The sequence below is a fragment of the Lipomyces tetrasporus genome, assembly GCF_029532465.1.
Source record: "Lipomyces tetrasporus strain NRRL Y-64009 chromosome Unknown POJ06scaffold_2, whole genome shotgun sequence".
NCBI classification, from domain to species: domain Eukaryota; kingdom Fungi; phylum Ascomycota; class Lipomycetes; order Lipomycetales; family Lipomycetaceae; genus Lipomyces; species Lipomyces tetrasporus.
In genome coordinates, this window is record NW_026611597.1 from 2,344,164 (window position 1) to 2,358,600 (window position 14,437).

At 47.3% G+C, this 14,437-nt stretch overlaps 5 protein-coding genes across 5 annotated transcripts; 1 reads left to right on the forward strand and 4 right to left on the reverse strand.

The window, feature by feature from the left end:
* Window positions 1-685: 685 nt before the first annotated feature.
* POJ06DRAFT_273895 (P-loop containing nucleoside triphosphate hydrolase protein) lies at window positions 686-5,322 on the forward strand. Its single transcript, XM_056189603.1, has 4 exons — window positions 686-1,126; window positions 1,179-1,408; window positions 1,467-2,895; window positions 2,946-5,322. Exons 1-4 carry the CDS (start codon window positions 839-841, stop codon window positions 5,070-5,072), a joined length of 4,074 nt encoding a protein of 1,357 aa, XP_056046782.1. The 5' UTR covers window positions 686-838; the 3' UTR covers window positions 5,073-5,322.
* Window positions 5,323-7,882, reverse strand: POJ06DRAFT_247269 (uncharacterized protein). Its single transcript, XM_056186888.1, has 3 exons — window positions 7,513-7,882; window positions 7,306-7,458; window positions 5,323-7,247 (listed from the first exon to the last, which is right to left on the reverse strand). Exons 1-3 carry the CDS (start codon window positions 7,717-7,719, stop codon window positions 5,409-5,411), a joined length of 2,199 nt encoding a protein of 732 aa, XP_056046783.1. The 5' UTR covers window positions 7,720-7,882; the 3' UTR covers window positions 5,323-5,408.
* A 930-nt stretch (window positions 7,883-8,812) lies between these two features.
* On the reverse strand, window positions 8,813-9,189 carry POJ06DRAFT_266188 (uncharacterized protein; the record flags this gene model as incomplete). The annotated part of the gene is made up of 2 exons (XM_056189136.1): window positions 8,813-8,947; window positions 9,001-9,189. 2 exons carry the CDS (start codon window positions 9,187-9,189, stop codon window positions 8,813-8,815), a joined length of 324 nt encoding a protein of 107 aa, XP_056046784.1.
* A 1,467-nt stretch (window positions 9,190-10,656) lies between these two features.
* POJ06DRAFT_299581 (uncharacterized protein) lies at window positions 10,657-11,796 on the reverse strand (the record flags this gene model as incomplete). The annotated part of the gene is made up of 3 exons (XM_056190689.1): window positions 10,657-10,937; window positions 10,997-11,591; window positions 11,654-11,796. The coding sequence occupies 3 exons, from the start codon at window positions 11,794-11,796 to the stop codon at window positions 10,677-10,679; spliced, it is 999 nt and encodes a 332-aa protein (XP_056046785.1). The 3' UTR covers window positions 10,657-10,676.
* A 1,278-nt stretch (window positions 11,797-13,074) lies between these two features.
* POJ06DRAFT_67316 (uncharacterized protein) lies at window positions 13,075-14,305 on the reverse strand. Its single transcript, XM_056191382.1, has 5 exons — window positions 14,050-14,305; window positions 13,832-13,993; window positions 13,549-13,782; window positions 13,342-13,497; window positions 13,075-13,284 (listed from the first exon to the last, which is right to left on the reverse strand). The coding sequence occupies exons 1-5, from the start codon at window positions 14,150-14,152 to the stop codon at window positions 13,142-13,144; spliced, it is 798 nt and encodes a 265-aa protein (XP_056046786.1). The 5' UTR covers window positions 14,153-14,305; the 3' UTR covers window positions 13,075-13,141.
* Between the last annotated feature and the right edge of the window lie 132 nt (window positions 14,306-14,437).

The window sequence follows — 14,437 nt, forward strand, 5'->3', positions numbered from 1 at the left end:
CCTTAGATGCAAGATGTTAGCTCAGACTAGGATCTTGTTTAGTTTTTGGCGTGGCTAAATTTGATTATTTCTTAGAATTTAGGCTGCTCGATTAGATGAAATGAATGTCAGACTCCTAAAACTGATGTTTAATTGAAAGACATCAGCCCCTTGTAGATATATTTACAGACACTCAAAATAAATCCCCGTGGAGGCGAGAGTTTGGCTTTCTTCCAGCGGCGTCATTTATTGACAGGGGCGGCAACATCAAGCATTTGTCAGTAATGTATGAGTCGCGGACAAACCGGGAATACGCTGCCAATAATCAACGAATCACCGCGGTGGACGATTTTGCGATAAGCTGTCGCATACAGCAAACATTGACGGCAGACGTCTGATAAGCCACCTAGCTTCAAACTTTATAAGACCCTGACTTTTTCCAAGACTGGGCCATGATAGTAGAATTGCACGACAATACGAGAGCCAGTAGTCTACCTAGCGCAGCTTGTAGAATTTTCCTGAAAGCTTTTTAGTATCGATTTGATGATATTAACTGTCAGTAAGAAGCCACTGGAATTTGCTCAGAGTATTGGGAACTGTTTCTACAGTCGAATGAAGTTTTGACCGATAAAGCCAAACCTTAAAACGACTTGCGCCGACTCTGGATGGCTTACACTTCCCATCTTTGTCTCCGTCTCAGGCAGCGCAAAAAACAGTATAACTCCGCCGAAGTGAGCACTGACCTCTCAAAGTCTTGGGTTCTCATGCGGATTTGATCATTCTCCCTCAAGCTTTTTCTTTTCTTGTCCACTGACTCCCTCGCTACTTCCAATAGGAAAGGGGAGAAAAGTTCGCAGACATGGTTGACGCAACGATGTCGGAGAAGACTTCCGCAGTTGGCCCGAACGACACCTCTCCGCTTCTCAGTAAAGACGCTGGCACTTCGCTCCAGGCGCCGGTGTACTCTGATGAGTTTTCGTCCTTGCCGCCTTCGGAGGCTGAGATTCTTCGTGAACAAGTCCAACACACTGAAAAGAGCGCCAGTTTTCTCTCACTCTTTCGATATGCCGACTCATTTGACAAGCTGCTCCTTGTTTTTGGAGTGCTTACCGCAATTGCCGAGGGCTGCATGAGACCTCTGATGACAGTGAGTTACAGAGAGTGGTGATTGACAGGCGAATGCTGATTGTTATTTGTAGATCGTTTTTGGCCAAGTTACGGATTTATTCTCAAACTATACGCGATATATTCCATACGAGGAGTTTTATAGTCCGGGTTTCAACTATACTGAATCGTACTATAATAGCACAGACGGGTATAATACGACCTACTACAATCAGACGATGTTTAACACCACTGAGTCATACTATAATGTGAATGAGAGCATTGACCCGAACTACTTCCAGAGTGAGGTCAACAGATTGACTGTGTACGTAAAATTGACACGGTTTTATTTTCTTTGATATTGAAGTCTCATACAAATTCAGGTACTTTGTCATTATTGGTATTGCTGACGTTGCTCTCTCATATTTCGCCACATACTTGTTTATCGACCGCGGCGAGGTACTCTCAGCCCGTATCCGTGAGAAATATTTGGAGGCGACCCTTCGACAGAACATCGGATACTTTGATAAGGTTGGAACCGGAGAGATTACGTCTCGCATTTCCGCAGATGCAATTCTGATCCAGGAAGGTATCTCTGAGAAGGTTGGCTACTGCGTTGCCAATTTCGCTACTCTCATCGCTGGCTTTATTGTTGGCATGGTCCGATCGTACAAGCTGGCGTTGATTTTGTCATCCATGCTTGTGATGATGATGATCAGCTTCGCCGTTGGATCGCAGAACATGAAACGGTCTATTCGGCGCTCACTCTCTGGCTACTCCGTCGGCGGTACCCTAGCAGAAGAGGTGCTTGCTAGTGTTCGTAATGTTCAAGCATTTGGTATCCAGGAACGTCTTGCTCTTCGCTATGATAGCCACCTTGTTGTCACCGAGAAGTACGGACTTCGCGCGGGCATCTGCCTTGGAATAATGTCCGGTATTATGTGGTTCGGTATTTTCGGTGCTGACGCAATCGCCTTCTTCACTGCTCCTATGTACATTGAACGGGGTGAGCTCACAACTGGTATTGTTGTCACTGTGTTGTTGACCATCACACACGGTGCTTTTGCCATGTCCCATATCGCTCCGCATTTCAAGGCTTTCACCTCTGCGACCGCCGCCGCGTCAAAGATCTACTCTACTATCGATCGCGTGTCTGCTATCGATTCTATGGACGCATCGGGTGATAAAATTGAGAATATTGATGGTGAGATTGAACTCAAGGAAATAAAGTTCATCTATCCTTCCCGTCCGAACGTCGTTGTGCTCGACGACTTCTCGCTGAAGATTCCAGCTGGAAAGACAGTTGCGCTTGTTGGCGCGTCAGGATCTGGCAAGTCTACCATTGTCGGCCTGATCGAGCGCTTTTACAAGCCAGTGAAGGGCCAGGTTACACTTGACGGTCATGACATCACCTCTCTCAATCTCCGGTGGATGCGTAGTACTATCTCACTGGTTTCTCAGGAACCTACTCTTTTCAGCACTACCGTCTATGAGAACGTCGAGCAGGGTCTGATTGGCTCCCAATATGAGAATTTGAGTGCGGTTGAGAAGCGAGAGCTTGTAATCGAAGCTTGTAAGCAGGCCAACGCTCTGTCTTTCATTGAGGCTCTTCCTGAAGGATTCAACACCAATGTCGGAGAGCGGGGTTTCTTGCTGTCTGGCGGCCAGAAGCAGAGAATTGCCATTGCACGTGCTATTGTGTCAAACCCTAGGATTTTGCTATTGGATGAGGCTACGTCTGCTTTGGATACGAAGAGCGAGGGCATCGTCCAGGAGGCACTGGATCGTGCTTCCAAGAACAGAACCACGATCGTAAGTTCGCGTTTTGGATTGGTGAATGAATCGTGCTAATGGAATCTAAGGTTATTGCGCACCGTCTTTCTACAATCAAGGACGCAGACGTGATTGTTGTAATGAAGCGTGGTGAGATCATTGAGACTGGTACTCACAATGAGTTGATTGCCAAGAAAGGCGAGTACTACGATCTTGTTCAGTCCCAGAAGATTGAGAAGGAGAAGAAAGCTGCCGTATCTGGCGACGAACCTAGTTCATCGTCCTCCGAGACATCTTCTACTCTCGATGAGAAACTTGATGAGGAGGAACTTCTGGAGAAGGTTAAGACAAAGGCCAGTGTGAAGGTTCGCGATCTTGGTTCCGACGCGGCATATAAAGACGTGGAAATCCAGGCATCTGAGGTTGTTGATGAATCGGGTTACACAATCCGGGAACTGGTGAAGTTCATTGCTCGACTTTCTCAGTCCGAGAATGCGTACGTTTATATGGGCATCATGTGTTCGGTCATCCAGGGTTTGTCGTATCCCGCTCTCGGTGAATTTTATGGCCATGCCATTCAGGGCCTCCAGTTCGCGTTTTCCGATCCCGGTCGCATGTATAGCGAGACGTACACTTACGCTGGACTTTTCATCTTTTTAGCGGTCCTTCTCTTTGCGACTACTACTGCCGCGATTTCTTTATATACCTATGTCGCTCAACGTCTTATTCGGCGCATCCGTTATCAGATGTTCAGAAACTATCTCCGGCAAGACATTTCTTTCTTCGACCGTGATGAGAACACTACTGGTACTTTGACAATGTCCCTTGCTCGTGAAGCTCAGTCCATTGACGGCCTCTCTGGAGCTACGTTCGGCCAGATTATGAATTCTATTGTCAATGTCATCTCGTCAGCCGTCTTGGCCATTATTGTCGCCTGGAATTTGGGACTTGTCTGTGTTGCGTGCGTTCCACTTATGGTTCTATCTGGTTTCTTCCGCTTCTGGGTTTTGTCCAAGTTTGAGGAGACTGTGAAGAAGTCGCACGAGTCCTCAGCGTCCTACGCTTGTGAAGCTGCGTCTGCTATCAAAACCGTCATCTCGCTCACTAGGGAGGATGATGTCTGCGAGCACTATCACGAGGCATTGCACGAACAGACACTCAACTCACGTGTCGCGTCTCGAAAGTCTGCGATTTTGTACGCCATCGCTCAGGGCATGCAGTACTTCATCACGGCGCTGGCATTTTGGTATGGCGGTAACCTTCTTCGGATCCGTCAGTACGGGCTTCTTGAGTTCTATATCGCCTACATGGCTGTCATTTTCGGCGCTCAAGGTGCTGGTATTGTGTTTTCGTTTGCATCCGATATGGGTAAAGCGCGCCTCGCTGCCGCCAACGTCAAGAAGTTGTTCGACAGAGTACCGGAGATTGATGCTTGGTCCACCGAAGGATCGGAGCCTGAGAATGTCGAAGGCAATATTGAATTCAAAGATGTTGTTTTCCGCTACCCCACACGACCTCAAGTGCCTGTCCTTAACGGTTTGAATCTCAGCATTAAGAAAGGACAGTATGTTGCCCTAGTCGGTGCGTCTGGCTGCGGAAAATCAACTACTATTGGTCTTATCGAATCTTTCTATCGCCCAAATGGCGGTCAGGTCCTCCTCGATGGCGTCGACATCCGAAGCTTCAACGTCAACGATTACCGATCGCATATCGCGCTTGTCTCACAGGAGCCAACGCTGTACGCCGGTACCATCCGTGACAATGTCAAACTCGGGTCGCCTTATGAGAATATCTCTGATGAGGAAATGATGGATGTATGCAAGCAGGCTAATATCCATGATTTTATAATGTCGCTTCCTGATGGCTACGAAACTCTTGTCGGATCCAAGGGTACTCTCCTTTCTGGCGGTCAGAAGCAGCGTGTTGCCATCGCTCGTGCCTTGATTCGTCAACCAAAGATTCTGTTGCTCGACGAGGCTACGTCTGCGCTTGACTCCGAGTCTGAGAAGATCGTACAAGCTGCTTTGGATGAAGCCGCCAAGGGCCGCACTACCATTGCCGTAGCGCACAGGCTCAGCACGATCCAGAACGCCGATGTCATCTTCGTGTTCGATCAGGGTGCCGTTGTTGAGCGGGGTTCGCATCAGGAACTGCTGGCCAAGAGAGGAAAGTACTACGAATTGGTTCAGATGCAGGCGCTGGAGGAGATGCAATAGAGTGACTAGAAAAGACTTTTTAGCAGTGTTGTTTATTGTCGATCGTTTAATTATTTCTTTGACCACGTTCATTTAGTTTCCTGCCTTTGATTTTTCAAGTTCCTTCATTTGTCGTGTATATATTCGTATAGAATAGGCATTGTCGTGTTTATTGTCGCGGGTCTCGGTGTTTTCGTGGGTGCAGCATAGATTCTTAGGGAAGGTGTGGAGACAGTGTTAGATAGATATGAAGATAAATTCAGAATAGATATACCATTATGCGCCAATGACCTGAAAGCGACTTGTTATACGCGAAAGGAACAGTAGAGAAATCCCATAAGTGCTAATAACTGACGATTACCAGTCCGCCATCTCCGGCTTCCAGCGCTTTAAGTAGTCCAATGATCCATCCAAGATATCTCGCCCAGTCGAAATACCCTGATTCTCTAACCATGCAATCGCTTCTTGGGAGATTTTGGGACATTTCACGATAATAATTGTCTTGAGTCTCGACTCCCACTGCTGTCGGCTAAGGGCTGGTGGTTCAAAAGCTCCATTGCCGTACCTGCTGTCCCACTCTCCCGTCAACAAGAACCACACTCCCTGGAAAGTGACATTGCAGCCTGCGAGGTTGATATACTCCAGGGCCCTCAAATCTCGAAATACTCGCAATGTGCTATCATTAGTAGCTGTACAACTGACGTCGAAGCGCTTTAACCAAGGTAGCATCCGGGTGATATAATGCGCAGGCGTAAGCCCTGGCTCGTCAATGCTCCAAGGTAGTGGTGCCTCCCAAATGTCATCTCCAAACCGAAGGTTCATTCTGAATTTCTGTATCCAGTACCGGATACTAAAGTCTGTCAGCTTGTCCGGGTCAAATATGCCGAATAGGTAGATGCTATCATAGTCCGTCATTCGCTCGGCGCAGCTTGCGTCGAACTTCTCAATTGATTTGTATTCTTGGTCGTCGATGTCATATGGATCTTCATGAGGTAGCGGCGCCAGATACCGCATGCGCCCATCTGCGTCTTCATGAACAACTCGCGGCAGAACATCACAAGCATCGATAATAACAGTCTTGCAATTCAAAGGTAGAATTGGAAAATTGATTAAAATGCTCTGCGTCAATATAACCTCACGTAGGTTCTCGTTTCTGCGGAGGTTTATTCTTGTCTTGAAGATCTCCTCTTGCTTGCCGATACACCTAGATTTCACCCGCACGTATATAAAACTCTCAAGATTTGGCATCATCGCGACTAACTTGTTTACGCTACCAGGATCGAGAGACACTGTGGGATTGTCGAAGTCCATACCAATCACGAAATCATTGCGATGGTCTTGAATACTAGCTGTTGACTTTTGAGAACCGATTCGTAACCGCTTCATCGCTGGCAATAGATTGAACTCAGGATCTTCTGGCCCTGGAATATCGAACCACAGCGCGTGCGTCTCAACATGACGTGGACTGTCGCCGAATAGAAACAAGTCCTCTAACTCTGGGAAGTTGCCGCTCACCAAGAGACGTACAAATGCTACCGAATCGTCCAGGGATAGCTTTAGCGATCGAAGCTGCCGTATTCCTTGCTTACACGATTGCGAGAAGGAATGATACTCGTCGAAGATCGTTGTGCAGATGTTTATTTCTAGTTTGCTGAGAACTCCCGGATACGTTCCAATCGCATTGAAAACGACCTCTAGAGCATTATCCATATCAAGAATTAATATATTCTCTAGGTATGCCTCAAAACATATATTCTGGGCTATTTTTGAAATCTTCAGCATGTCGGTATATGTAACTGGCCGCTTGCAGTCCCGAAAGTCCCACACCTTCCACAAATCAGGTGTATTTCGAATGTATGCGTCCCAGACTTTGCATACCTGCTTCAGTCGTACTCTTTCCGGAAACGAAAGTCGCATAAAAACGTATTGAACGACGTCACTGGGTAACATCTTCAATGGGTCTCTACGCTTCTCATTCGTAGATGGTAAGCTCGCAGCAGTGCGATTGAATGCACAAGGAAGTCCAGCTTTTACTCTCGATTCTCTGGCTTCAATAGCGTCACGTAAGTTCGCCCTGATCCGTCCATAGCGAGGGCCACTGGTAGCTCGAATATTTTGCAAGCCTCGTTCGTATATTTCCACCTCGCGGTCAGGTTCTAAACGGTTGCTGTAATATCGTCCAAGCAAGTCATAGCCCTTTATTTATGTTCAGCAGATCTCAGGTGGTGACAAACCGAATGAACATAGGACCTACCATAGCTGACGCGGGAAACATATATACCATTAGCCATAACACATAGTAGTCCGTCCGTTGATCTTGCATTCCAACCACACATTGGTGGTAATGAAATAAAAAACTCAATTGAATGAATTCGGTCTTTCTAAAATGCTCATACGCAGACAGCGCCTAGTCCATGAAGTCGTCAGCCAAAATGTTCAGTTGACACTAATAGGCGCGTACCGCTTCCATGCGACGCGTCAGCTGTTCATAGTCGAAATATATGTCGTTTGGTCGACGCGGGAATCTATTTTGCACATGCTCCACCCATGCATGCGCATCATTAATCATATCATCGACAGACTTTGGAACACGTCGCGGGCGGTCAAGCCCAAAATCTGCCGCCATGAATGTCGAAATATCAGTCTCACGTGCAGAAGCTATAACCATGCATTTAGACAGTGGCAATTATTTTGGAGAGCAGCATATTTCGAAAGGCTGTTGGCCCGGAAAGGTCACGAAAAACCGACCCATGAGATGCGTTGTAGGACGAATTGAACGCCTGCACACAATTATTCGTGAAAATGTAACCAGGATACCGTCACATCCCCCTCCTCCGTCTGCCTCATGATGATCGAGGCGCATTAGCGCGTAGATCCACGTGTTCCCACTACGTTGATATCTGCAGAACGAATACTTTGTTGGCTCTTTCGACACGTCGTCCTGCATTCGTAGATTCGGCGCGGATTCAGTGGGTGTCAATCAGTCACCCTTATTTTTGAAGCCTGAACCTGGATCAAGCCCAAACACTTGCCGGTACTACCCTTGCCCGTCCAGGATGGACATGTCCGCAAGTAACATGCCGAACAATTTAGCAAGCTGCTTTAACATGCGTCTGTGTGTCTACGTGGCATGTGAGCTATCACACCAGATGCCGCTTATTGCGCTGCTCCTCGATTAGACTTGCAGATCCCCCAACATTTCCGTCCAAATCAATTGAGAGAGACAACGCTCACAGGCGAATGCTGTTAAAATACTCGATATGCTCTGCGTTCGGTTTGGAGAAATATGCTGGTTCTATTTTCACAATAATAATTTGGTGTCTACATCATAGAATGCAACCTTGATAGAGAACGCCTGAATAGCTAAGCTAAACGTGTCATTGCGCCAACTACCCCATTCAAAACACTTCCATCACCATGTGCTAAGGGTTTCTGTCTCAAGCCAGTGATATTCTATTGTTCGATATATTAGTCTTGTATACGAGTATTCCAAGTCGATTTCGTAGTTTGTAGACCTTTTAATAGCGTGTCCTGCAGGCTATTTAAATATATTCTGCCGAATGGACTTTGTACGGTTACAATGTGCCCTCATTAGGATATAGGCCCGCAAATGAACAATTGGACGCATGGACTAGCTAACTGCCAGTATTGGTACATTGTAAAACTTTCTGCAAGGAACACCCGGTTCTATAGCGACTCGATCACCTACAACACTATCAGCTCATCGCATGTAAATGTTGATTCACGTAACTAGAAAATGACTATCCACCAACAGTAGCATTTGTGACATTCTCGTCAACTGCAACAACCTCACCAGCTGCTTCATGACCAAGAATGCAATCGCCAAGCACCTCCAGCTCTCCGATTCTCCCTGCCTTCCAGAAGCGAATATCAGACTTATTGTCAGCGTCAGATAAGGTTCCTCTACTCTAGCTGGGCCGACCTGTACATACCCGAAGACACCAGTAGTTCGCACATGGAGTAAGACCTCGCCAGGACTCATTATGGGTGCATCATCAATTTTGATCTTGTGATCAGCAGTAACAAGAAGTGGCGAGTTGGGCAGTGTCGGCTTAAAGGCTCTGAAAGTGTCACTCTTGCTGATGGCATATGTGGCATCTACTGATGGACGGACCATTGTGAATGTCTATGAGACAATGTCTGAAAGTGAACGTCAGTGAATGCCACTAGTCCGTATGGTTACTAGTCCGTATGGTTACTAGGCGCCGTAGACCATATATGCAGACGCCTGGTAGAGATTGGGAAGTGTGAGAGACCAGTCAGGACACTCGCTTGTCTCACTCGTCAATTGCTGCTTTCCCTGTTCAGCAAACGGTCCAATTTGTGCAGCCAACCGCTCATATTCCTGTGCTATTGTTGCACTTTCAGTCCACAGGGCCCCGCACGTTATAGCCAATCCTTGGCCGGTCTATGCTCCCTAATCGAACCTCGCCGCCGACTTTTCAGACATGACGCAGCAACAGAGATGGTCGCTTAGCTCACCTTAATTCGCAGATCACTGACATTACTCTTTTTCTTAGCGACATCGACATCGACATTGTCATTTTGAGTCCTTTCGTTTTGCAGTGCAGTGTAGCACATATAGAAGTAAGCTCTGGTTCAAGGACTTGAACCTTGAACCGTTGGGAATGAGTAACGCTGCTGCCCCTTTGACATTGGAAATGGACGTTTGTCGGTCAAAATCCAAATGTACCGCCTTTAAATAGGAGCGCGGTTTACATTCGAACCATTCTTGTTAACACTCCCCTTCCGTTCTACTACTGTTTTATCAAGACCAGCAACTTGCCCGACATTATTTCTCTCGGCGATCAGGGGGATAGGACGAGCAATCACGTTAAGTTGGACACAGAGTCGGAATGCACATGGCTGGCCCGGGGATCAAGATGTCCTTCCGTTCACGATGGACTCGAACAATTATTTTGCCGTTAACGCCTCGGCGACTGGATTCCAAGAACGCTGGCGGTCCACACAACTATTCGGCTGCACACTACCAGGTCCTCTACTACACTCATAGTAGTCCTCCACTGCGAGGCATCCCGTTTGCCGTGTACGCCGACGCCACACTCCAGGTGTCTGGAGACAATTAGACCATCAACGACCGCTAATTCCTTGTATTGTATCCGTACGTTATAAAGTTTACATGCAGGAAGCATAGACGTATTAATGTCAATAGATGGTCAAACAGACTAACGAGCATATTTATGCAACGAATATACTATGGATGGACGACGACCTATGACGAAACATCGCGAGCATCGCCGTCATGAAGCTCTCCCACAGCAAATCCCTGTCACTCCATAACTTATCTAGACCAAGCTATGCTCATGAGGATGTCAAGGTGTAGCGCCGCGGCACGAAAGGATATCATGGTGTCTTTTAGAGGTTTACCCGGAACCATCTGCTACGTCGTCGCTGAACTGTTACCTCAAACATCAGTCCGCAATCTCCGGCAGATTGTTAATTTTCTATCATTAAGTTGCTGTTGACGGTCTTTAGCATTGGCTGTTGTCGGATGTGCGCCAAAAAGTTTAAGTGACTTAGCTGAATTAGCGATAAGATATACAATCAAGTGAGACAACGCAATCCTCTTCCACTTCCTCTTGCTCATCCTCTCCCTCTTCCTCCTCTACCACCACCTTCTCCTCCTCTTCTTCCTCTTCCTTTTTTGATGAACTTCTTAAAGCGATCTTCTGCAGTTGCACACATGGCCCCCATAAGTGTTTTGACATAAGCAGTCGCATTAAATGGAATAACTTTGTCTGGAATGTGTGCAGCTCGCCATGCATTATCCGGAAACAAATCACTTATCTTAATTCCAAGCGTGGTAGGGAGATCATCACAGGTGCGCCCATCTTGAACCAGGTACTGCAGAGTTATGCACGTCAGAATTAGCCTCACAAAGTTACCCTGATGATTCGACTCACGTATCTAGAAGCAATACTGGTACCAGCTCGCCAGATTTCAATGAAAACGTCCTTCAGCTCCCCAGCCCACTTGTGGCCTCGGTACAAAAATAGAGTATGGCGGTTGTTCGAGAGGTTCAAACGCAACGTCTCATTCATACTGATCTCCATTAGATCAGTCGCAGCTTTCACATCTCCGATATCCCCGTACTCAGTAGTAGGATTCTTGAACCGCGGTTTCTCAGTAAGGCAGAGCAATATATAGACATTAACACCGTGACCAATGATCCACAAGTTCTTGCTTCTACAGAGGCTGTCATAGTCCTCGCTGAACCCAGCCTCGAGAACGACTGTTACCTTGTTACCATCCAGATACTTATACCTCACTCCTCCATCTGGCTGCTTCGTGCTCCCCTCAAACTCGCCTTCAAAGTCATCAGTGGTGGTGGATCCATAATACTGAATAGCAGATTCCCGACCATATGTGGAGAGATATGCACGAGCATGTGGAACGATCTCAGAACAGATATCCAATGCTGCAGATTCATGGATATTAGCGGGACACGTCACCACAGTCACCGTCTCGGTGAAACTGTCATATGACAATGACGGGTACCTATAACAACGAAAAGTGTCAGCTATTTCTGAACAAGAAAATATGCAACTCGTATACTATACCGCAGTTCCAGGGACTCCGGATATAGTTTGAAAAATGCTTTTTCTAGTTGCAAATACTTTGCATGAGGCAGCTGAATATCTAGTCTCCCCTCCGGAGGGTTACTCTTCAGGAGGTTAAGTGCCCTGTTATAGTTCGCATCCATGCCCTTGTCCGCTCAGAAGAAGCATCCTTGGATTCCATAACTGGCATCTGCGCTGCCCCCCAAGTGAAACCAACGCTTTTGGCAACAGACTGTGGGTTGGTAGGACTACTGTTGCGCGTGAGACCACCAATCTCGAGAGATTTTACCGAACTGTGGCCAACCGCTGTTCTGGTGGCTCTTTTATCTGCATTTCCTGTCGGCTGCTGTTCATTGCGAATGACCGCTGAGATCATGATCGGCGCCACGCTGCGTGAGGCTGAGCCTGTTAGTGGATCGTGGTCTCCGCAAACGGCATCCATGACGTAATGGATGAATTCTGATAATATGTGTGGTGATTGAGATAACGAAGGGAACGCGACACAGGAAGCGAAGATCGTGAGAACCGTTCGAAAGCAGACAGCTTGTTTGTTTATCTGCCGCACATTGCAATTTGGACCGGCCGCAGCGCCAGCGTCATTCGTGCGATGTTTCTATTATTCTCTACCGAAGGCAAGGGTTTCTGTCTCAAGCCGAAGTGATTGTTTATTGTCCGATATATTAGTCTTGTATACGAGTATTCCAAGTCAATTTCGTAGTTTGTAGACCTATTCATAGCGTGTCCTGCGGGCTTTTTGTTACTCGGCTGACTGATTTCGAAATGTTTCGAGCAGACGCTTGATCGACGTCTTTCTCCGCGAGTCGCCGTTGTGGGTCAACGTAATGTTAATGCGTATTTCGGTACATCGTCATTGAATTCATGAAAGAACAAGCACATCGAGGAGCCAAACCCGGAGATCGTACTGAAACCGAATACAGCCCCGAACCTTGTCTGGTCCGATCGACCTTCGGACCAGCAGAGTCTGTTTCGTTTGAATCGGATAAGATACGAAGTAAGTACTCTATTCGCCCATATCTGACGTATTGGATTTGTTAAATAGGTCATGTCAAGCCGGCCGCCGACGAGATCGCTACCCGACCGAGAAAGCCAGCTGCCGGTGTCATACGGCTGCCTTGGAAGGCGATTGCGGTTACAACATGGTCGACGACGACGAGAGCATCGTGTTGGACTGTCGGGTAAATATGTTTGGCGCCCGAACTTGGAGACGGGCAGGTTCTGTTTTGCCCGGTTTGTGAAGCGACCGTTGATAACAGTACCGGCTGCAATGGGAAGTGGGTCGTTGCGGATGACGTGGTTAGTTGCATCAAGCTGCAAACCCTTGGATCTGACTTAGCGGCCATTAGAGCGGAACTGGTCACGTTTCTTTGTAGACAAGAACTTGGGACTTCGACGTAAAGTGGGACGCGTAGTATTATGATTACCTGTCGGATTGTAAATTGGACAAATATTTACAAGCTTCACGGCAGTCTATCGACAAGGTCTGCGGTAGATATCTGACTCGACAACAAGAATATCCAGCTGTTGATCGTGGTCTTCGCATGGAAACGAATTGACAGTCGTATCGACAACATCATTTTCCCGAACCAATTGCTCGCGCAAGCCAATTCCAACTAACCAAGACAGTCAGGATCAAATTCCTTCAAGAGTTTTAGTCCGACACGACTTACCCAGCCACGGCCCCCGTCGACCTTGTCCTTGAGATGCTAGCTTGTGAAGCGTAACGTAATTGTCGTAGAATCCTTTACCTCTGCCGATCCGCTCGCATGCGGTAGTGAATACCAGGCCCGGGACGATTATCAGGTCCAGACCTGCCGTTTCCAATGCTGCCACTAATTAGCCAATGCTCAAGTCAGTCGACGTGTGTATCTTAATACCATCGTCGCCATGCGACGGCTCTTTGATCGTGAACGCATGGGTTCCTTCGTTCTGCACGACCAGGGCCTGCACGGCCTCATAATCCGGCATCTTGAGCATCTTCAAGAATCGAGACGGGAAATAATTGGATTCGACATCACTACGCAAGCGGTGCTGGGCGGTGCGGAATAAATTTTGCAAATCGTCGGATAAGTCTGATGAATGAATGATTCGTGGCAAGTAAACTTGCTTGCCTAATATATTCAGTTATACCAGGAACAGCAGACCCTGTGATAGGCATACCGTCATCAAACGCGTTCTTTATCAGTGTATCGGTCCTCACTTCGACGTTCCTGCCACTTTTGCGAGGCAGGACATGGGATATTTCCATGTGCATGTACACGCCGATGGTCTTTGCACCTTTGTATTCGGGCAGTGCTCGAACCGTGTCGGCGATTGCGTTTGCTATATAACGATATCAGCGCCAGATGAAAAATGTTGCACATATGTCGAATGCGTACATTGATCTAGTACACTTTCCTGACTGACATATTTCAGCCGGTCCGCGATTTTCTGCCGCAGATGTTTCTTCGCCGCGGCAACTGCACGTAGGCCCTCAGCCATCTAGTTGAGGAGTTTAATCTGTGTCGGGAATGAATTACGAGGTCGAAAGCGTGACTGCGAGCACGCTGTCGACCTTGGCTGGATTTAAGGTTTGCATACTTGCTGGGACCAGGCAGCGTGCGGCGACCAGCGGCAACGAGGGAATATTATTATTATTATTAGTTCAGTATTTCACAAGCTGTGGGGACAATTGCGGATTTAGTATACATTTATGGGTTGCCATCGTTTAATTCTTTTATGGCCGTTCACTGGCCGTATGTGGCAGGTCAAGTAGCCCAACAGGCT